Source organism: Eremomyces bilateralis (genome assembly GCF_010015585.1).
Source record: "Eremomyces bilateralis CBS 781.70 unplaced genomic scaffold P152scaffold_29, whole genome shotgun sequence".
Lineage (NCBI taxonomy): Eukaryota > Fungi > Ascomycota > Dothideomycetes > Eremomycetales > Eremomycetaceae > Eremomyces > Eremomyces bilateralis.
Genome location: NW_022985095.1, coordinates 165201 through 187732, shown reverse-complemented (window position 1 = coordinate 187732; position 22532 = coordinate 165201). Strand labels below are relative to the sequence as shown.

The following is a 22532-nucleotide window of genomic DNA, read 5'->3' as shown; positions in this document are numbered from 1 at the left end:
GTACCTAAGTTTCCAACCATTACTTGCCTGAGAAATATATTGTCGCTAGCAGCCTCAGGGATGGGGCTTTGAGAATAAGAGTCGCAGTCCGAAAGCTTACTACCGCTGCACCACTCAATCACTCAACCTTTGAAGGACGGGCTCGGATTTATCAATATCTCCAATCTTTGGCCTAGGAAATCACCCCATCTTATACTCATTCCTCACTTTAAAACCCATCTCCTTGTGTCTAGAATTCTTGCGACCTAGTCTCTGTGTTCATCAGTCGGTAAGCTGAGTCTATCACTTCTCGGACTCTATCAGAATATCGGGATAGACCATCACCACTATTTTTAGCCTTCAGCACCGCTGACTGCTGTTCAAGGACACCAAAGCTGAGCTTCATAGAATCAGTTTTTCGATCTCAAGAAAAGTTTCCGATTAGATTTTTCAAATCTACAAGTGTACTCTTCACTTCCCCTGGCCATGGCGCAAAACGGAACCACGTATATAGACCCGCGGGTCAACCCAGAATCCACCAAGTCGTTCCCCCGGATTCTCTGCTTGCACGGCGGCGGCACCACGGCCGAGATATTCCGCGCCCAATGCCGCTGCTTAATCCCTCCGCTCAACCAGCATTTCCGACTCGTCTTCGCAGACGGACCCTTCATCTGCGGCGCGGGCCCGGGGATCCACCCCGTGTACACCTCCTTCGGCCCCCAATTCCGCCGGTGGCTCGGCTGGCTCGACTCGCACCCCACCGTCGACGACGAGAGCGCCGAGGATGAAATAGAGTACACCCTCAAGACGGCGATTGAGGAGGATGACCGCCTCGGCGGCACGGGGCCGTGGGTGGGCATCCTCGGATTCAGCCAAGGCGCGAAGATCGCGGCGAGCCTGCTGTTCGACCGGCAGGTGGGCAAGGCGAAGGGGATCCCAGACCCGTACGGCGGAGATTGGAAGTTCGCCGTGATCATGGCAGGGCGGGGGCCGATCGTGCGGCTCACGAAGGCCACGAGGGGGATCGAGGGACTGCAATCGGCCGGGAAGCACGACGATGGGAAGGACGTGGAGCTCAAGGGTGATGCGCATGTGTTGAAGATGCCGACGATCCATGTGCATGGGGTGGCTGACGCGGGGATCGCGCTCCATAGGAGACTGCTGCAGAAGTACTGCGCACCGGGGACGACGACGTTGATTGAGTGGAACGGCGATCACAGAATCCCGATCAAGACTCTGGACGTGGAGGTGGTGACCAGGGCCATTTTCGACGTTGCGCGTAAAGAAGGGGTTATCGAGTGAGGGAGAGCGACAGGGCTATCATCAGCATCATACTTTCGACTGTTATGGAAGAACTGGCATTTTATATAGCGTTCAACAGAGCTTAGATATCACCAGCGTCTGATCTAGGAGATACAATAGAGTCTATTCCACATCCTCCACTACCAGTGATCTCCACAGCTTCAACTCGGCGGCTCAACGTATCCCGGAGCTCTTGCTGGCGGCAAAAGCTCCTCCTGAGGCCCCGCCACGGCGTCCTGCTGCCGGGCTTCCCGTTCCGAGCCCAGCTGCGAACTCCGCCGAGGGCCTTCGTATGGCGCTTCCACGACATCGTAATATCGCGGTAGGGCGCGTTCTCCCGCACGGTTAGCGCTCGGCGGGTCATCGTAATACTCCGTATCCGGCCCTCGGGGTAGTTCTCGATATCGGACGAACTCGGCATCCACTTCGTCGGGATGAAGCTCGTCTCGATACATGTGTTGCCGGGCGGGGTGCGCATCTTGCTCGTGGTCGGGCTCGATCGACCGTCGGTCTTCGTGGGGCAGATATCTAGGTCCCGGTGCATGTCGCGGTGGGCCGGTACTCGACTCTCGGTAATCCCCCGGCCTCGGGGGCTCGGCTCGGTATCCAGGAGGGGGAAGAGATGGCTCCTTGGTCAAAAGCTCCCTCTGCGCAGCGTATCGCACGTATTTCTGTCTCGCAGGTATCGGTCGGCCACCGGTGATGTGTGGTGGGCGCCGTCCTTGGCCTGTATGATAGGCATGGCGCGCTCGTCCGGCCTCGCGGCTAGAGCGGTAACGAGCATATCTGGTATCTCGATCATAAGGGTCGTCCACTGGTTCCACTGGTTCCACGCCGGTGCTGAGTCGTTGTCTGGGACGAAATTCTGGTCCATATGGATCGGTAATGTAGACTGGTTCCGAGTGTCCTGGTGCATTAACCTCGCGCAGCCCTGGTTCAAAATATCCTTCTTGGGCAGAGGCTGGATAACTGTCACGATAGGATGATCTCGCGCCAATAGGACGACCGGAAGGGTAATCATCAAGGAAGATGTCGTAGTCGTCTTCCACTCTGGCTCCTTCGTACCGTGGAACTCGTTCATACCTTACGCCATCACGGTAAAATACCCTTGCTCCTGCTTGTTCATAATGCACCCTTTCATATGCATCCGGTCGCGCACGATAATGATCGACTGTGGAAGATAACGGTTCCTCGTAACGGTCTGCTGGGCGCCCATCGTCCTGGATCCATTCGCCCTGTCCCTCAGGAAGAATTTGGTACGATCTAGGTGTCGTTCCGTGGTGCAATCCATGTTCAATGTCCATGGGCGATCTCCTTCTAGGAAGAACTCGAGCGGGGATCGATGCCGGAGTGTCATATGGTGTCGCAGCATAACTGGCCGAGCCTTCGCTCTTAATCTTCGGCATGGAGTCCGAATGAGGACTCTCCGCCCGAAGATGCTGCAGGGTCCTATCACGCTGCCCAGGAACCGGTGCCTTACGTTCCAGGGTGGAGAGTCCACTGGTAGTGCTAGGTGATCGTGTCTCCGGAGCATGTTGCTTGAAGACCGTCGGGAAAGCCTCGCGGAGGAGTTTGCGAGCCCTCACCGTCATGCTTGGATGGTCGTGAATATAGACCAGCACGGCGGCTTCCGGCAATGCAATCATATCAATCAGCCACGCCGGGAAGTTCGCATATGATCCGGGGCGGGTATGTTCGTCCCTAAAGTGCGACAACAGAGCAGAAAAGGTGGAAAATTGACGTTCGGCATGAGGGCCACTTGCGGGCCGACCAGAACGGTCCCCGACAGTCACGCAGCTTCGGCAGGAAAGAGGTCCAGCCAGCTTTAAGGGATGCATCAGCCCATGCTTGTTCACAACATCATACAAGACTTCCAAAACGGCCGCATCAGTAAGCAAACTTGACAATGCATGATAAATAGCGACAAACATCCGGACAGACAAAGGGATAGCGGGGCTGTCCATGATATCCCATGCGTAGCGCGCCTTTTCGGATATATGACCAGAAACATCTCGAGTAGTACTCGGTGGATTCTCGGTCCTTAGAAGAGGATATGCTGCGCTTGAATCCTGGGCTGATCTCACTGGTTCTGGGTGGACAAAGGGATGTTCTGCGTCGCGCTCCATTTGGTCATGGGCGTGTTCTGGACCGAGAATAGACACAGGAATGGATTGAGATGTACTGGGCCCGGAATTCCATGGCACTGCACCTGGCATCGGGTTAGTATTTGGCGGACCGCTAACAAGAGGAAACTGAGAGTTATTGTTTGCGGTAAACGCATCTACGCCATCGGATCCAGGCAATCCGGATACATGTCCGGGATATCCAAGGGGCACCTGTCCGAGCGGAGGAGCCGGAGAAAATCCACCATATTGTCCGGCGGGAGCACCTGGGAGTCTATAACCAGTCTGAGGAGATCCAGAAAGTTGCGCCGGTGGAACTGCGGCCGGACTCATCTGCGGGGGAAGGAATGGAACCTGGCCTCGATGAGGCGTGATGGAAGCGGCCCGAGAATACCCACCGTAGCCAAACGCCGAACCGGGCGGCTGAGGGAAGAATCCGGAAAACGCAGGATTTGACTTCAAGGAGTTGGGGTCTGGATGGAAGGGAGGGTCCTCGGGCCATTCTGCGGCTTGCCAGTTCAACGTCGTCCCACCGACACGGAAGTTGGGAGTATGCCTCGCCCCAAAGTGCTGGATAACACCTTCGAAAGCATACTGTTTGAACGTCCCCCGACACCCTTCACTGCTGCAGAAGAACAGTTCCTTCCGGAGCGGATCCGTATGCTGGCGGATCTTGTTGTCGAACACCCACTTCATGTTCTCCAACACTAACTTTTGCTTGCCGGGCAGCATTTCTGCCCCTACTCGTCCACCACCGCTGGATGAATTTTGGTAGTAGTTGCGGCGCACGCCCAGAAGAACTTCAGCAGCAAATTTTGAGCAGTTTTCTTTGCTCACCAGGGAGCCGTTGGACCAATTCATTCTTATAAAGTTGTCCGCGATGGTCCCTAGTTCGGCTCTCACTGGCTCCTGCAGTCGTTTCCATTCCAACTCTTGCATTTCTTTGGCGGTCATATCGTTTCTTCCATTGGAGGGTTTGTCTGCTAATGGATGTGTTGCATGTGCAGGGGGGTACGCAAAGGTCGACGGCCGATTTGCATCATCTGTTGGCGGATTGGAAACGGAGCGGCCGGAGAGAGGGACAAACTCGTCTTCCAAGGTATGAGACGATGGCTTCTTCTGTTTTGCAAGATTATTGCCTTCGAAATGAAACCAGGTCTCCCATGCGATGTACTCGCGAATTCGTTCCCGGGCAGTTTGTTTCAGCCCTTCAAACCAATCCCGCGTAGCAGCCTTGCCCACGCTATTGAGCTTCTCGGCGAGTTCACCCTCCAAATTCTTGACGTCGCGTTTGTAGAACCACTTTGTGACAGTTCCTGGTCGGCTGGCGTTCAACTGCGCATGGATATTGCGGAATAGTAATATGTTGCGGTCGTCGTCCACGGGAAGATATGGTAGAGCGGCTCGGAGATGGGACTGTTCTGAAAAGAACAAATCGTCCTCCTAATTGCAATTAGCAGACGGTACAACTTCGACGTTTGTATCGTACAGTTTCACATCTCGCCTCCAAGCAATCTAAGCAGGACCGCAACAAGAATGGCCAGACGATATGTGTCCCACTTGTCGCCTTTCCATCTCCAGCATGACTCCCCGACGAACGGGCTCGTGAATCCCGTCGTCCACAGAATTGGCAGGCTGTACCGCATATTAACTGCCACATTCGCTGTTCCGACGCTGGCTGAATGGGCTTGGGCATCCTTGAAGACTGCTTTGCCCTGGATTGTGCCCATATTGTGCTCGACGCAAGGCGCGGAAGCTGAGGAGAATCGGTGTGTTTTGATTCCGCTTCAACATTGGTGAGCCAATAATTGAATGCTCCATTAACGCGTAACAAGCGACCGAGATCGAATGGCAGAAGCTGTAGGAAGACACGCTGCCATATCTCCCCTGGCAATCCACCGCACCATTGTAGGCCACCATGTAGACCGGGAGACTTTCTCAGTCTCTTGTTAGAAGCTTCGCTAGCCGGTATAGCCTTTCGTTTATTCGAGCCATCGAAGGCCGGGGTCATAGATTCGCGGTGAGTACCAGAGGATGGATGGGCAGCGTAGAACGTATTTGGATTCGTTTCCTGACCATCCACGAGTTGTTCCATGGCCCTAGCCTAAGGGTCAAATATTGACCCAGGGCTTCTAAGGGGAGTCGAGAATATATATGGCATCATGATGAGGTGGAGTTAACCCAGGGATAAATGCTGCATGCTCATGTGGACGGGTTTGATGGTCAAGGGGCAAAATGGCTGCTGCCTCTCACTAGGAATACGTGGCTACGCAAACACGGAGAAGTCATCCATATATGGTAGAACCCGCTTTGAACGGAGATGACGCTGAACAGGTCAGGAACCCAGGCTATAAAAGCATTCATCGCCTCGTTGTTCATGAGAAGTGTCCATGATAAGTGTCCATGTCGCAGGTGGAGAGAGGATATCACGAATGGATAAAGTAGGGCAGCCAATCAGGTCAAGAGCACATCGCGGGCCCTGGAAATCGGGGGGGTGACGCTATTGTTGATGTCAGCGTGTAACTTATGTTAGTACACCAGAAATACCGATTACATAAATTTACAGTAAACATTACCATACACTGCGCCCCCTCCTCTCCCCCTGTCGCCCCCCCAACTTCGAAGCTTTCCGCCTCTCGGAGCGGATTGTGAATGCGGATGTCTCCAGCGTCACCATGCATTGCTGCTCTCCTCAATTTTACCTTGTACGTACGTATCGAAGCCACCTCACTCTTTTCTCCCTTCCCATTGTGTGACTACAATTCATACTCTCTCCATCACCTTCGAGAAGTTCTTACATACCCAAGTCTGCCAATCTCTTCCGGATCGCTGCTGCTTGCTGTGGTACAGGTACGTCAGACCGCTCATGTTTGGCTTTCCCTGAATCCGGCTTGAAGCAACTACTGATATCGATTACCGAAGCTGATCCGTCTCTCCAAGTCAGACATTTTAGCATCATGGCAACTCTCAACCTCTCGGCTAACGGGCCATCCATCACAAAAAGCTACCAGAACGTCGTCAACGCAACCCTCACATCCGCCGGCCCCGCGGCCTCCCCCACCTACGGCCAGTGGGCTCTTTTCTCGGTTGCTGCACCGCTTGTTAGCGCCTTCCAGCAGGACGCCGGTAAAGAGAGCGTCCTGAAGGTGCAAACTACTGGAGAAGGAGAGTTGGTGGACCTTTTGGAGGAGTTTTCCGATGGCCGGATCCAATTTGCATTCGTTAAGGTCAAGGACCCGAATACCACCTTGCCAAAGAGTGTCCTCATCGCCTGGTGCGGCGAGGGCGTCCCGGAACGGACGAAGGGATATTTCACGAGTCATTTGGCTGCGGTATCGAAGCTATTGCACGGCTACCATGTCCAGGTCACCGCTCGATCGGATCGGGATTTGAGCCCCGAGGCAATCATCCAAAAGGTTTCGGATGCGTCGGGCTCGAAGTACTCCGGTGGCCCTGCCACCAAATCCTCGAATGCCCCTCCTCCACCTGCTGCCTCTAAGCCAGTTTTCACTCCTACCCAGATCGGTGGAAGCTCAAGTGGATTCAACCCCCTTGGATCGCGGACGAGGGTAGCCCAACCCTCTGGGCCGACTGATGGTGACGGATGGGGGGAAGATGCCCCTCCGGTTACGAGGTCTCAACTTGAGAAAGTGGCGCCGGCATACAAGCCTACAAAGGTGGACATGGCCTCGCTCTCCTCCGGCCGAGATGAGTCGACGAAACTGCCCTTCCGACAACAGGAAGATACGAGTGGAGCTCGGAGCGACGTTGTCAAAGGTGCATACCAACCAGTCGGCAAAGTCGATATTGCCGAGCTACGTCGACAAGCTAAGGAATCTGGGAACGTGCGGGACGATAGACCTACTGTTGTCAAAGGCTCGTACGAACCGGTCGGCAAAGTCGACATCGCCGCCATCCGAGCACGAGCACAAGGTCCTGGCTCTGCGTCGACCTCTCCAGCTATGAGCCCTGCTGCAACAGGAGGTGACGCCGATCAGCAACCGAAATCCTTGTCCGAGCGGTCATCAGCCTTCAGTCAATCGGAAAGGCTGACCAGCCTGCCGAAGCCGAAAGTTGCAAACAAATTCGGAGCAGCTCCTAACTTCGCCGGAACCAAAGCGCCCGCGCCCGGAGGCTTCCAGCCGAAGACAGCCCCTACTGCGGCGCCAGTGGGAATCGCCAGTCGAACCTTTGCCGACCAGGGTGGCAAGACCCCCGCCCAGCTATGGGCCGAGAAGAAGGCTCTTGGACGGGGTGATGCTGTCCCTACTCCTTCTGCCGGCTTCCCCGGCGCGGCTCCGTCCATTGCCAACCAGAAAAGCGGCGACGGTGGATGGGAGAGCGGATACGCGGGGAAAAAATGGGGAGCGGTCCAGACTACCCGCACCGGGCAGTCGGCCGTCAGCAACACTAGCCAGCCCGATTCCCGAGCGGAAGCGCCGGAGGATGAACAGCCCAGTGGTGGTATCGGATCGATCCGTGACCGCTTCAAAGAGGCACCCCCCATGGGAGTTCCTGCCACTTCTCGCCCCGTCCCCCCGCCGATGGAACTATCGACCAAGCCGGCGGCAGAAGAGATCCCGGCCACTCAAAGGGTCAACGTGCCAATTCCCCCGCCGCAACCACGATCCCCGTCGCCCGAGGAAGAGGAAGAGCCCATGGCCCGTCGACCTAGCTCTCCGATCCGCGTCGCCATGCCCGTCGGACGTGGGGCGGTGCCGGAGCCGGAAGAGGAGGAAGAAGAGCCTCCGCGTATTCCCGTGCAGCCCGTCGCTCAAGCTGCGGTGGCTGCCCGTGAAGTTCCCGCCGAACCCACCGCTCAGGATGACGATCCAGCGCGAGGCGCGAGCCACGCCATCGCAGCGTCAACCTTTGGCCAGGATGCGCCCACGACGCAGTCGCAGGCCCAAGGCGGCAAAACGGCCATTGCGCAGTACGATTACGAGAAGGCGGAAGACAACGAGATTGAGCTTCGCGAAGGCGCGACGATCAGCAACATCGACATGGTCGATGAAGATTGGTGGATCGGGCAGAATGAGCAAGGGGAGACGGGGTTGTTCCCGAGCAACTACGTTGAACTGGTCGAAGACGATGCACCCGGCGCCGCTCCATCGGCTCCACCGGCTCCACCGGCTGCGGCGCCTCCTGCGACGGAATCCGGGCCTACTGCTACGGCAATGTATGACTACGAAGCCGCCGAAGAAAACGAGCTGAGCTTCCCCGACGGTGCGAAGATCACTAATGTGGTAAGTATCGACGCCCTATGTTCAACGGTATTTACTAATGACTCCAGGAATTCCCGGATGACGACTGGTGGATCGGAGAGTTCGGAGGCCACAAGGGCCTCTTCCCCGCGAACTATGTGGAATTAGACCAGTAGGTTGGGCTGTGGACACTGCGATAGCATCCGAGGATGCTCCTGGACGCAGTGATGAATGGGACCATTGTGGGCCAAAAGTTATCTCCCGTCTCCTTTGCGACGACGCGACGCTTAGGATGTCATTGATTGTTCGGGTGGCAGGGGGTTCCGGTTTAGATGGATAGTCATGCGGTAGTCGTCCCGGATGTCTGCCCTCTTCTTTAGCGTAAATCATCACTTGAATTGGTTGTCTCGTTCGGAGTGGTTGATCTGATTTATTGCTGGTGAATCGTATGCCTACGTGCTCCAAATGCGTGTATCGTGCCATGGACATATCTATCATCGGCGTACTATCGGGTCACATGGCGAATAATACTTGCACGTGCATCATGGTGCGATGGGATTGTTGATGAGTCGGATCGATATTGTGGATCGTATCCAACGCAGTAGACAGACTTCAGGGATGGCCATAACTTCACAGCTTTAACTTCGGTTGAGTGTCGAGGAGTACCTTGGCACTCAAACGCATACATCACGGTAGGCAACTTCACACCTTCAACTTCGGTCGAGTGTGTCAAGGCGGACCTGGCGTGCCTGGGTACTTGAACGCATCCACCACGGTATAGGGACATCAAGCAAATCTAAAACCAAGCAATCTGCCGTGCACAGGGCGGTATCGCCTCTTTAAGTTTCTAAATGAGTCCCGCCGAGTCAAGAACGCCAGGTGGCGGATTCCCAACCTCTTATCTGAGGTCTGACTGGATGGTAAATGTCGGTACGTACCCCCTGAGTGGCGAGATCCATACGCCCATGGTTTGGCTCCGACCATTCGGTCTTGGAATTGTTGGAATTAGTGTGCGAATGCAGTGTGATGTTGAAAAGTTGATACTGTAGTTCTACATCTACGCTAACTAGCCCCCACATGATCTGTCTAGCTCCCGAATCCCACTGTACGTACCACTGCTACCAAGGTAAAGGAGTCCCTGGGGGAGCGAGTGAGGACCGAGAACCCGACCAGCGGGAGCTCTTTGACGGCAACCCAAATTCCTCGAAGATTGCCTGGAATGCTCGTCACGACTCACGAGGGATGATGAATCAACCGGGGAAGGTGACTAAGGTACCATTAATTAAGTTGGGGGGAAGTCAGCCCAATTTGGAATTCGGGGAGATGCAAGGCAGACTGATTTTCCGCGCATTTTTTGTTCCCCTCCTGATGCAGGATGACCGTATTAACGTGGCAAACCATTCCTCACTTTGAACCGCGACTGGGGCCGCCAAGGTGACCATCGAGAGACCACGGTCCGGGTAGAGTTATTGGGCGGTGTTTCATTCTGCAACGGGCCACCCTGACGCCGCAGCAGCGAGGCATACCCCCGCCAACGATGGCCCACGACGATGGCGATGTGACGATCCTCCATTTGCCCATTGGCCCATTTCCAAAGACACCCTCGAACCTAGAAATTGTGATGGCATTGCGAAGTAATAATGATCAAAGAGTTACAGGGGACTCAGCCTTGTCACTTGTGGTGGAAGACCCTTTGTCCTGTTGGCGAGCTGGGGGCTGTGCTCCAGTACACGGGCGGCGATGCGTGATCTCCGGCACCGCGCTCGTATTGCTGCCCATTCGTTCCTAGCCTGGCATGATGTGCGATGCATAATTGGGCTGCTTGGGGGCCTCGGTGGGAGAGGATCGCTGTTCATTTCGTATGGGATGGACGGCACGGCTCCACGACAAGGATGCCATCCCTGCGTGATATGAACGTCACAGCCTCATCCAGCAGGATTTGATAATAAATGATACGGCCCGTCCTCGCCCCCCCAATTACATCTCCGGTTCACTTTTCTATATATTATACCATTGGTTCCAGCGGTGTCCTGTTTTCTATCTCCGCCAAATTCTCGATTCACGGTTGAGTTCCTACTTCATCCACCACATTCCGGCTCGTGACTCCTCAAATTCGGTTGCAAACCCCCAAAGAACCAAACAAACCCATCGCGAGAATCACATTAGGTATGCTTCGTTCCCTTTAAATGCGCCGTGTTCGGCACCTTCCAAGACTTCGTTTACCAACACCTCGACCTCCAGTCGCACTGCGCACAAGACTATTCGACTCCAGTCGCATCTATCCCATACACACCCCGCTCTCTCTCCCGCGCTTTCGCCATGAAAGTCTTCCACACTCTCACGACGGCTCTGGTTGCCACGGCCGTCAGCAATGCGCTCATCATCCCGAGCGAGTTGGAGCACCGGTCACCGGAGCATGGCGCCATAGTAGCGGTCGCATCGTTCGACGAGCGGGATGCCGAGACGAATGCGCTGGAGAAGCGACGCGGTGGCGGCGGACGCGGCGGCGGCGGCGGAAGTATGTATTCTTTTTCATCTCCTTCCTCCAAGTTTTCATTATCTTCATACCTCCCTTATTATTCATATTCTTATCCGTATTATTATCCTTCATATTATTATCCTTGGTCGGGACATGGCTCATCAAATACGCATTTAGGCAGCAGCTCCTCGGGTAGTAGTAGCAGCGGCTCCTCGGGCGGCAGAAGTGGATCGGGTTCATCAAGCGGTAAGTCAAGAATCACAGTCCTTTCATCGGCATATTTTCCCAGGGTGATGCGTGTCCTGGTGTTAGGGATGGCATACGATGCACCTGCTTCGTTCCTTCCCATACGACATGACATCTACACATCCCCCTAGAAGCCCCTCCTCCTTTCACGATTGGCGTTTGCTGTTCCATCTAACAATGCTATCTCCAGGTGGGTCCAGCAGTAGTGGATCTAGCGGTTCCTCGTCCTCCCGTGGCGGAACTTCCAGCAGCTCAAACGCTGGCGGCCGGAGCGCCGCGGGCTCCGGTGTGCGACCCGCGTATGGCGGAGGATACTATGGCGGTGGCGCCGCCGCCCCTTATGCGTCTGGTGGGCGAACCGGCCGCGGCCTCTCCCCGGGGCTTCTCCTCCTCCCTGTCGCGGCGCTCGCTCTGCTGCCCGGCCTGTGGCTCTGGTCCGTCTATCCGTACCACTACGACCGCCCCTGGCGATTCCGCAACGAATCGGCGCAGCCAGCGACATCCAACCAGACGAAGCCGGTCATCTGCTTGTGCCAGGAGTATTCCGTCTGCGGGTGCGAAGAGAACGACGATCCGAACTATATTGTCTCGGTCATTGGCAACGGATCGTACGCGGCGCTCAACAAGACGCTGGTCAATGTGGCGGATGTCAACGGCACGAGCACGATTATCATCAATGGTACCTTGCCGAACGGCACCACTGCATCCGGTGGCAGCGGTTCTGGCAGCGGTTCTAGCAGCGGTTCTAGCAGCGGTTCTAGCAGCGCGGCCGTTCCGCAATACATGAACAAGCTTGGTCTCGTTTACCTGATGGGCTTGGCCGGCGTCTACCTGGTCCTCTTTATCTAAGTCATCTACCACCAGATCGCGCCTACCATTCTGTCAGATAGTACGATGTTGATATTTGTGTATTCTTGATAGGAGAGGGTTTTTGTTTTCGCCCGTTTGTACAACACAGGCATACCAGGATGGCGTTTGGCGTTTTGAGGGATCCACGATCAAACCAGACGCCTTTTACCGCGAGGAAAGGCATCTACGACCCCTCCGCTCGAAAGAGCCCGGCCACGTCAGGACGCCTGATGGGGATTGATGACCGCTAAGATTGACCCGAGATACCCTCATTTTAAGCTTGTATCTAGTATTCGTCATATGATATCATGTAGTCACCAATTACAGTCATAATTCATTAAAGAAGCCATCAGTGTACTCCATTGACACCATTGATCCCGTTCACCCCGGTCGCACCGTTTACCCCATTTAGTCCATTCTGCTCTGGCCTTGGCAACCCATGGCTCCTCAGATCCTCCACATCTACCACATCCAGAGCCCTCACATTCGTGGCATCCAAATCCACCCTGTCAACCCATCAGCATGTACCCCAGACGAGCGACCCGCTGAGCGGAATCCCCTGCACATCGCATCGCCACAGATATTAGCATTACTTACTTCGGCACCATATCCTCCGGCACATCCTCCCCTCTCCCCCTCCCCTCCCGATACGCCCACAACGCCTCCTTCCACCGCGCGGCGCAGAGACACCATTTACAGCCCTGCGTCAGCCCGGCGCGGCGGAGGTCGTTGCCGCGGACAGCGGAGAAGTCGAGAAAGGAGTCGGTGACGATCGCTGGGAGACGTCAGCCGCGGACTGACATTCTGATAGTCAAAGGTAGGTGATGGAAGGGGTAGGGAGGAGCCCGTGAGACGGGGTAGGACGTGGACGTACCTGCGATGGAGTGGTTCCCGACGTCGGAGTAGGGGACTTCGCAGTAGCCGCTGCGGAGGAAGCCTGTTGTGGGTTGGGTGGAATGGATGCGGAGAGGTTGACGGAGGACTGGAGTGTGTTAGCATTCGATGGGGGATCTCCGTTGGAGAGGTGTCGGTGTGGTAATGGTGAGCTCTTACCGTTCAAGCTCGGCATCTTGACAATTTTTCCCATTGCATTTATGATTTATGGGGTATGCTTCGTGGTTACTATTGAATTGATAATGTGATCAACTGACTCTAGTGGACTAAGTATAGATATTGTACTATGCAGTTTGGTTGTCCAGGGGTTCATTAACGTAGAGTTGGCGTCTTTATACTGTATTACCGTATGACGTAAAGCATTTCTAGGGAACACCGTTCGTTGGGTTTTCAGTAGTAAAGTTAGTACCTATTCACAACAGCGTGTTCGTTCTATAATTCCTACCCGTACTGTGCACAATGTACTCAATGATAGCATGAATGAGAAGGAACATATGGTCAGGCAAAGTTCATATTTCTCCAATTGTCTTGAAAATCCCCTTTCCTGACGAAACAAGACTTTCATGTGAGAAGGACTGATTCTGGATTCCGAATCTCGACCCGCTTGTCGAAAGAATTCCCCAAGACTCCACAAAGCCAGTCTTTGATGGCCTGGACTATTCTATTCATCTGAACGGAAATGGCTCCGCATGGAGATGATTTGGGAGAACTTTTCAGGCCGCAGGTCGTATATAAGCTGTCAGACAGGAGGTACTGCCTCCCCGCTAGAATTCCCCATCGGCTCTCGAAAGCATCTAGCTATGAGTCTCGGCTTGACCGACAAAGTTGAATAAAGTTGAACGGAAGCCTCTGGAAAACCGTCTTGCTGACCGCCACAGGCCCAAAGCCCGTCCTCGTCAAAGGGCATACTGCAGCCCTCTCGTCAGCGCATTCTGTCTTCAGTTATTGTATCTGTTAGGGGTTCGCCACCTGCTTTAACGCATAATCGTCTAGAGAACAATTTCTTTCAAGTCCAATAGTATCGGTGAAGAAAGGCTGCGACTGAAGGTCACTTAGGGTTCAGCTGCATCTAGCGTGTCTCTCCTGTAGGTCTGCTTTGGCTATTGATTGGTCCGGCCGTCACCATTGTCACCCACATTCGTTCTCCCTTCGACTTAGCACCCTTCATGTTCAAGAATTATTCACACCCACTCGTCAGGTTTTTGAGCATGTCTTTCCCGAGACACCTGCTGCCAACCGGCATGCAAACCGGGCTCTGTGTCCTGTGGCGGGTCGTCACGGTCGCAGATTCGGTCTCTCACTCGCTGGTCGAGACGTGAACCCTGGGTTTAGGTGACCCAAGATGATGGATGGGAGTTAAAATGCACTTTGCTGAACCAAATAACGAGCAATGAACCGCCGTTGATCAAACTAACTGCTCTAGCCGCGGTGGATATGTCGGGACATCGGGACCGTCAGACGCCTACCGGACGCGCCGATGGTAAACATGCTACCGCGACAGGCAGGGTCGAGTACGGATCCTTTTCTATCTCCGACTTCCTCTGGTGAACCGAGTTCCGTTGAAAATGGAGTTCCTGTGTGTACATGGCCAGGTCATTGTTTGGGGGACACCTGCTCGCATGAGAACGACTGTGATCACGACTGGATCTGTATAAAGGATATCTGTTCGTCTTGCTGTTACGATCCCGAACAAGGCACGCCTTTGAGCACTCGCGCAATTACTGGGATTTCCATTGGTGGACTCGTGGTAGTCGCACTCGTGATGGGTATCGCATATTATATATGGCGAGCAAGGAAGAATAAGAGGCGCAAGAGCGAGGATCATAATGAGGAGTTTAGATCGCACGACTCAGAAGGGATAGAGAAGCGCCGCAAAGACAGTCAATACAGCGTGTCGGAACTGAGAACGGATGGCATACGGGTCGAACTCGGTGACGCACTTGCGATCCCCGTCAGGGAAATCCAGACGGACGGCCCTCAAGAGTTGGAAGGGGATACGGCGATGCCAAAGTTCGATACGACGGCACCTAGAAGTACTACGATCCGCAATGTTCAGGAGTCATCGCACGCAGATTCGGCTGGAGCTTCATGCGAGACTTCCCTGGATATGTCACGGCCGCATTCGCGGCGACAGCTGGTTTCCTTAGGATCCTCACCGTCAAGCATGTCAAGGGTTACACCAGAACCGAGCCCCCTTGCAGCATCACAAGATGTTCTCCACACCTCACCGTCACCATTTGCCCCGTCTCTCCCTCCACTATCTTTTTCACCTTCTCTAAACTCCAGCATTTCGGCCGTTTCAGCTATCACGGCGGTAGACCCACACTCACCCCCGAGACTCGCCGAGCAGAAGCTGCCGACACAAATGGACCGTGGAACAGCAAGGAATCATGGTAAAGCCGATCAAAGCTTAGAAGATGGTTACCAGCCCTTTTCACGAGGACCGTTTGAAAAAGATCCTATGCGCGCCAAGTCTTGCGCTGCGAAACTCAAACCCGCCCGCGTCCCGACTCCCCCTCCTCCATTAACGACTCCTCGTCCACCACGACAGTCTCGATCGCGACCGATGATTACCATCCCGCCTCGAACCCGATCGCGACCGATGAACCGGTCAAACTCTCAGACGCGCCGCTCGAGATCCCCTCCTCCGCCGCGAAAGTCGAGGTCTCCACCACCGCCCACTCCGCCGATCTCACCGGCCACGATGGAAAAGGCGCGGTTGCCCGGCGGAGACAGCGAACCTGCATCCCCTGAAGCGCCGCCACGAATTGCATCAGCTCTTCGGCCTTTGCCCCTGCCGTCCGAGGTGCCGATGAGGCCAAGCGCATCCACGACAGACCTCGAGCTGCGAAAACGGACCGTGCCGCCGGCATTGGATACGCACCGAAATCCCCCATCCGCCCGCAACTCCTCCCGCAGCGATCCTCACCCCCCCATCCCCCCTCTTCCCGAATTTGTCCACCTCGCCACCCACCGCGCCTCCTCCTCCGTCCCCCATCTCCCCTCCACCATCCGGCCTCCCCCCCGCCCCAGCACCTCCATCGCCCAGCGTATCCACCCCCGCAGCCCCATCCACTCCCTCCCAATGCCCTCCATCCAGCCTCTCGCGCTGCGGGGCGTGCCCGCGGGACCGGCGACGAACAACCACCGGATCCTCAAGCGGACGCCGGAGCTGCGGCGGGTTCCGCCGTTTCACAGCGGGCGTGGATCGACGGACGCGGTGTCGGGGATACCATCAGCGCGGGATCCTGCGGGGATGGATGGCGATGCGGGGAGCGAGAGTGGGAGTGAGTATGGAGGGGAGGTAATTGATCGATATCGGACGGTTTGGGCCGCGGGGATGGAGCGGGCGGGGGCGGTAGGGGATGGGAGCGGAGGTCAGGGGGGGCGGGTTCCGAGTGCGTTGGGGGATTATACCCTCTTTCGGTGGCCGGGAGGGTTGTAGCGACGGTGAAATTGTTATGACCTAACGATATGAACGCACGAGTGACGACGGCATGATCGAGGATGACCTGATGCATGCATATACGTCCCTTGCATGACCGCCTATCGCATTGCTTTCTCCTTATATACACGCTGGTTCAGCTGAAATAACCACCATCAACCACATGTATGTTGAACTCGTCTCCCTACCGAACCTATGTCTCACCGACCATTTCTGCCAACGTGAAATTCCCGTCCTTCAGAACATGTCCTTTACACCTCCTCGGGCGCGGTAAGGCTCCAGACTCGCTCCGGAGGCCATCCAATGGCACCCTCGCATCCCAACCGAAAATAGAGTAGATAAGCAGCCCAGCGGCCAGCGCGGCCTCTTAGTCTTGCAGACATACGTCAGCAGGGCTGAACGGCGCATCACTTAGTTCCCCTTCTACGTAAGCTGAAAGACGGTATATAAATCCCCTAGAAATGTACATTGATATATTTTGAAACGACCAACCCAAGCCAAATTGACCTCACGACAACCATTATAACCTACAAAATGGAATATTTCAATCTCCGCACTCAGAGTCCATACTACTTCCCTTCCAGCGAGCGATGGCGACAGCCCGAGGGCCAGTTAAATGCACAGGTGCCGAGACGACCTATTAAAGTGAGTTCGATCCGTTCCATTACTACAAATCAATCATGATTAAAGGGGAATTTGTACTGATCTCTGATCAAGCCGCCGGTTATTCCACCTTGTCCAAAGCGACCACGGGTAGAGCAATGTGGCACTGAAACGAAGCCTGTCTCGAAGTGATCTTGAACTTGGCGGCTTGCTTGTTTGGGAGGAGTTCTTGGGGTATGGTTGGGTGCTCGGGTTTAGGTAATAGGAGTCCTTATAGGACGGGGAGCGATGCTGCTCAAAGATTTTAGATCAATCGTATTTCTCAAGCGGAGAAATCCTCGAGTTTTGAAATTCTGGTTTCATTCCTGACGGATATGCCGTCGACTGTCCTCCTAGAGAAGAACAGGTTCCTATCTCAATCAACGCATCTGATCAAGTTCCATTTCACGGACGGGCTTGGTCGCGAGTCTACCGCTTCTCCGCATCCTCGGCCTTCAGTATCCTCACCTTCCCCCCACTACTCTCTGGCCTCCTCCCTTCTCCCCCTCCATCCTTCCGCTTCAACACTCCCCCATCCCACTCCCCCAACCCGCGATCCCAACTCGTAGGATCGACGCCCAATACGCCGCCCATGCCGCGGTGGTCCCCGGGGACGTCGAAATCGCGCCACGCGAACCGCCACTCGGTGAGGAACGCGCGGACCGCCTTGCCGACCTTGTCCTTGCCGCCTTTCGAGTGGTGGCCGGTGCCGGTGATGGCGTAGAGGGGGCGGGGGGTGCCGGAGTTGGCGAGGGGATTGTCGTGGTCGCGGAGGCAGCGGGAAAGATAAGAAATCGCTTCATCGGGATGGAGGCCTGGTTCCCTGTTAGTGCGCCGTTCGTCGTGGTCGCCGACGATTGGAATGGCGGAGATCACTTACCGTGCAGGTCGACGTAGATCTCCCGGGTGGAGGAGCGGGAGTTCTTGTTGCGCTCCTCGTAGAGGATGCGGGCGGCGTGTTTATGGGCCTCGCGCATGAGGTTGTTCTCGTTTTGGCCGCGGAGGCTGAGGGCTTTGGCGGCGCGGGAATCGGAGCGAGCCCATGCCTGTGAAGCACTGTATCAAGTCAGAATCCGGTGTTGAAAGTAGTGGGCTCGACAAATCAAACGCCCGTTGGGTGTTTGACGAGTACTCACCTTTGCAGAAACTTGTTGCGCAGACCTCCATGCTTGAACGCCTCGGTTCGGGCTTTCATATACGCCTTGTTGACCGCATCGCCCGTCTCCAACCATGGAATATGCTCCGGCGGGGGAATGGCCATCGCCGCCGCGCTACTCTCCTTACCCGCATTGCTCATGCCGCTCAGGTTCCGCGCACTCAAATTGCGCGCACCCTTGCGCAGCTGCGCGGGACCCGGGCTGGGCGACATCTTGACCAGGTCGGCGAGCGAGCTCGGTCCGCCGTTCTCCTTGTGGCCATGGTGACCGTGGCCGCGTTTGCCGTGATGTTTCTTCCCCGCTTTGGCGCCGATGGAGCCCAGAGTCGGGAACGCTTCGTTGTCGTCCACGGCGGGGATGGATGGGGTGGGCACGCGAGACGCGTGGCGGCTCCCCGGGCGTGACTGCGGACGGCTCGACGACGGGACGAAGTTGGCGAACGGGTTGAATGTGGGGATCGGGGAGGAGCTGGAGTGGGCGGATTGGTAGATGTGCTCGAAGGTTTGCATGGACGGTTGGAAGATAGGAAACGCTTCGGGGGTGCCGGTTTGAAGGGTTGGGAAGGTTTCGTAGTCTTGGACGTGGAAGTTGGGCGGAATGACGTGCGTCGGAGGCGTGCCGTCGATTCCCTCGAGCGTCATCCGAGCCACCAGCGTACTTGGGTCATGGCTGAACAAGCACGAGTCGGCAGCTAAACAATTACCGGACATCCAGTACCTGCTTGTATCAGTACCGAGCTGGACGAAGGTCGTAATGCTAGACTTACTTGCAAACGGTCTTCGAAGGGTCATGGGAGAACCGGCAGTCGGCTCGTGCACAATGGCCGGTTTGGAGCCAGTACTTGCAAATGATACTGGACTTTTGTTGCCCGGCAGGGGTCGAAGGGCGGACTGAAGGACTCATGGACTTGCCCACAAGAAACGTCTTATCATCTGCCAGTATCGCGGGCTGCTCAAACACCTGCGGTCCCATCAACGCCATGATAGTGGCACTCAAGTCGTAGTTGTTCCCCTCCAAAGCTCTTTCGATATCTTCGTCGGTCCGCTCGTCGCGCAAGATTGACCGTATCATATCGTACGGGCTCATCTCCATCATCTGCCCCCCCATCCAGTCCGACACGAACGGACTGCCGCCCGCCTCCCCGGCGTACGACGACGGTGGGCTCGTCCCGTCCTCATTGACCAGCCAGTCTACGGTATCGCTCCCGTAGTCGCCATAGATGTCCGGCGCCGGGCTCGAGTCCGAGAACTCATACGCGTTCAGACTCGGGCTGTGCGGGATGTGGGGCGTCGCAAGTCCCATTCGCGGCGACGGTCGTGGGGAGGTGAAGGGTGAGGCGGTGGAGGACTTCGCGCGCGCAAAGCCCGGTGGGGGCCCGATCAATCGTGGGGATGAGGAGAGGGGAGTGGGAGCTCGGGCAGCTTGCCATGGTGCTGGGGAGGGTCGTCGGATCACCGTATGTCGGGATGGAGGCGGCGACGAGGCACCGTTGCTGGCGCTGGTGAAGCGCCACAACGCGTCGAGAACGGCATCTTCGAGGGCTTTGCCGGAGATCTGGAATTGCGAACGGAGGAGCTCTTCGAGCTTGTCGGATTTCTCATCATCGGCGAGCTTCTTGTCGAGGAGAATGGGGAGGCAGAGCTCGTAGTGCTCGTCGGTTATCATGGTGCTGCTTCAAGGGACTTCAGCGTCTTTGTCATAGCATGGTTCCGTGAGACGCAACAGAAAGTGAAGTGAGATAGGATTGGTTGTGGGTGAAGTGTGAAGGGCGGATGGAAGATGGGGGGTTATACGGAGCGTGCAGAATGCCGGATGGTGTACTACGACGTGGTGAATGGAGTAGCGACGGACGGTAGCGAGCTGCGAACCGGATGTGCAGCAGTCGTTACGCAACCGATCGCAACCGCGAACACCTTTTCCAACCTGCAACGAAGGTTGGGGACGCAGGAGGGAGGAGGGAGAAGGGCGAGGTACGGCTCAGTAGCGGAGTACCACAGTATCACCATTCACCAGCTTCTGGTAAGGAAACTCGGGCTTCGACACCTGAGGAACGTGGGGTAATTCTGAATTAATACGGTACTGTAATTAAAGCGTTTATTACAGGGTATCGTATTTTTAGCTTGACTTTTCCCTGGCTCCGGTGCTCGTGGCGTTGGGAATCGGGACAAGGTGTACGGGCTAATTCCAGGTAATGACGAGAATGGCCGATGAACGAAGAACAAAGTCTGAGGATTTGTGTCGGAATATGAAGTCTCCATCAGTCCATCCGACTTGAAAAGTAGATATTTGATATTTGATAAATGATAATACTCTGGATTCATCTGGACGCTAAAACCGCTAAAACACGGCGTCTCAGGCTCTCAGCCGTTTCCTGGCCCCCATATCCTCCGCCGCAATTGCTGACGCTGACGATACGGACTTTCAACTTTCAACGCCCAACCGATTGTATCATGACATCTTCTCCTTCTCGTCCCAACCGCCTCCTATAGTTTTGGGTTTCATTCCGCATTTACACACCGAGATCTTGCCATCCCCTTCCTTTATCTTTCCATATGATCCAGAATCCATGGTCGCGTAACCAACCCCTCCACATCCGCGACATACCGTCTCCCTCGCCCGCGCCTCGCCATGCCCGGTCCGGTCAGATTGTATAGTCGGGAACGCTCGACATCGCCGGTCTGGGAGCGCATCAGCGGCGTGACCTCACCCTTCCTCGAACGGCGGGACTCGCGCTCCTACTCCCGCCCGCCGGAATCCTTCCAGAAGCGATTCCTGCGACAGTACAACCAGCTCCAGCTCCGAGCGTTGCGGACGTTTGACCGGTTGTCGTTCATACAGAAGATACTGGTGATAATATTGGGGATCGTCACCGTGGTGTTGACCGTACTGTTGTTGATATACAATGAGAGAATCTTCGTCTGGTTGGCGCCGTGGGCGAAGAAATGGGGAGATCTGCCAGCCGGCTGGCTGATATTATGGGTGCTGATGTTTATCGTCTCTGTCCCTCCGTTGATCGGGTATTCCACGTTCTTAGCCATTGCGGGATTTGTTTTTGGGTTTCCTAACGGGTATGTCGACAATCCTCTCTGCCGCCCAACATCCCCGGGTTCTAACGTCTTTACCAACAGCTGGTTCATCGCCGCCACGTCCACCATCCTCGGCTCCACCATGTCCTTCATCGTCTCCCGCGCCTTCCTCCGCAACCTCTCCAAAAAGCTCGCCGCCGACCCCCGCTTCGCCGCCCTCGCCCTCACCCTCAAGCACGACGGCCTCAAGCTCCTCGTCATGATCCGCCTCTGCCCCCTCCCCTACTCCCTCGCCAACGGCGCCATCGCCACCATCCCCACCGTCCACTGGGCCGGCATGATGGGCGCCACCGCCATCGCCTCGCCGCGGCTGATGCTCGCCGTCTTTGTGGGCGCGAAGCTGCGCGAGATTGGTGATAATGGGGAGAAGATGGACGCGAAGACCCGCGCGGTGAGCTATCTAAGTATCTTGATCGGGATCCTCGCGGGGGCCTTCACCGGGTGGTTTATCTACCGGCAGACGAAGAAGCGCGCGCAGCAGTTGGAGGGCGAGGAGCGGACGAGGATCGCGCGGGAGTCGGAGGAGGAGCTGGCGAGGGAGTACGAAGATGATCCGGAGGCGGGGTACGCGGCGGAGGTGATCAGGGAGGATATCGATGATATCTCATTGCATGAGCAATATCGGGATGATTATAATGAGGAGGGTTTCCTTGATGCGGATGATCCAATCCCTCGAGACGGTGTGGAAGATGCGACGGAAATCGGGGACGTGTTTGATCTAGGGGATGCGAGTGAGGGCGATGAAGATAAGCCTTTGGGGTCGAAGTAGCATGTATGAATGATGTATAAGAGCTAGACACCTTGGATTGGTCTGTCCGATCCTCATTGATAGAGAATCGACTTCGTGTCAGGATCATTTTCTCTACCTCGCATTTTGGAGGTGACGACATTCAGATGCCCGACTGGTCGTTCATGGGGGTAGCAGGAGCTGGGTTTCCCCAGGTTTCTCCATCACTAACGGTTTTATCATGTCGAAGCCTGTGATATAACGCATGTCGTCCTATTCTCAGTCTGAATCTGTAATCCGAGACAGTAACCTGAGCATCATAATTCATATACCAATGGTCGTTGTTGGCTTGTGCCTGGTCAGAGCTCCAGCTCCACCCCGAATCCCTAACAGTTTCCA

At 55.6% G+C, this 22532-nt stretch overlaps 8 protein-coding genes across 8 annotated transcripts; 5 read left to right on the top strand and 3 right to left on the bottom strand.

Annotated features, from left to right (window-relative positions):
- The first annotated feature begins 16 nt into the window (after nt 1–16).
- On the top strand, nt 17–1411 carry P152DRAFT_462022 (citrinin biosynthesis oxidoreductase CtnB). Its single transcript, XM_033680253.1, has one exon. The coding sequence runs from the start codon at nt 466–468 to the stop codon at nt 1279–1281; it is 816 nt and encodes a 271-aa protein (XP_033530600.1). The 5' UTR covers nt 17–465; the 3' UTR covers nt 1282–1411.
- Nucleotides 1362–5681, bottom strand: P152DRAFT_178605 (uncharacterized protein). The gene is made up of 2 exons (XM_033674157.1): nt 4894–5681; nt 1362–4847 (listed from the first exon to the last, which is right to left on the bottom strand). The coding sequence occupies exons 1-2, from the start codon at nt 5497–5499 to the stop codon at nt 1443–1445; spliced, it is 4011 nt and encodes a 1336-aa protein (XP_033530599.1). The 5' UTR covers nt 5500–5681; the 3' UTR covers nt 1362–1442.
- Nucleotides 5682–6077: 396 nt separating this feature from the next.
- Nucleotides 6078–9013, top strand: P152DRAFT_462020 (uncharacterized protein). The gene is made up of 3 exons (XM_033680252.1): nt 6078–6254; nt 6327–8650; nt 8698–9013. The coding sequence occupies exons 2-3, from the start codon at nt 6362–6364 to the stop codon at nt 8782–8784; spliced, it is 2376 nt and encodes a 791-aa protein (XP_033530598.1). The 5' UTR covers nt 6078–6254; nt 6327–6361; the 3' UTR covers nt 8785–9013.
- Nucleotides 9014–10624: 1611 nt separating this feature from the next.
- P152DRAFT_462017 (uncharacterized protein) lies at nt 10625–12532 on the top strand. The gene is made up of 4 exons (XM_033680251.1): nt 10625–10774; nt 10850–11126; nt 11265–11333; nt 11524–12532. The coding sequence occupies exons 2-4, from the start codon at nt 10928–10930 to the stop codon at nt 12180–12182; spliced, it is 927 nt and encodes a 308-aa protein (XP_033530597.1). The 5' UTR covers nt 10625–10774; nt 10850–10927; the 3' UTR covers nt 12183–12532.
- Nucleotides 12533–12624: 92 nt separating this feature from the next.
- P152DRAFT_378953 (uncharacterized protein) lies at nt 12625–13165 on the bottom strand (the record flags this gene model as incomplete). The annotated part of the gene is made up of 3 exons (XM_033675684.1): nt 12625–12688; nt 12780–12957; nt 13057–13165. Coding segments are annotated over 3 exons (351 nt in total), but the record flags the coding sequence as incomplete, so codon positions are not given.
- Nucleotides 13166–14562: 1397 nt separating this feature from the next.
- On the top strand, nt 14563–16521 carry P152DRAFT_452451 (uncharacterized protein; the record flags this gene model as incomplete). The annotated part of the gene is made up of 1 exon (XM_033678294.1): nt 14563–16521. The coding sequence occupies one exon, from the start codon at nt 14563–14565 to the stop codon at nt 16519–16521; it is 1959 nt and encodes a 652-aa protein (XP_033530595.1).
- A 739-nt stretch (nt 16522–17260) lies between these two features.
- On the bottom strand, nt 17261–20155 carry P152DRAFT_177593 (uncharacterized protein). Its single transcript, XM_033674154.1, has 4 exons — nt 19087–20155; nt 18300–19037; nt 18044–18219; nt 17261–17978 (listed from the first exon to the last, which is right to left on the bottom strand). Exons 1-4 carry the CDS (start codon nt 19983–19985, stop codon nt 17593–17595), a joined length of 2199 nt encoding a protein of 732 aa, XP_033530594.1. The 5' UTR covers nt 19986–20155; the 3' UTR covers nt 17261–17592.
- Nucleotides 20156–20571: 416 nt separating this feature from the next.
- P152DRAFT_442879 (uncharacterized protein) lies at nt 20572–22471 on the top strand. The gene is made up of 2 exons (XM_033677763.1): nt 20572–21388; nt 21449–22471. Exons 1-2 carry the CDS (start codon nt 20949–20951, stop codon nt 22173–22175), a joined length of 1167 nt encoding a protein of 388 aa, XP_033530593.1. The 5' UTR covers nt 20572–20948; the 3' UTR covers nt 22176–22471.
- Nucleotides 22472–22532: the final 61 nt, after the last annotated feature.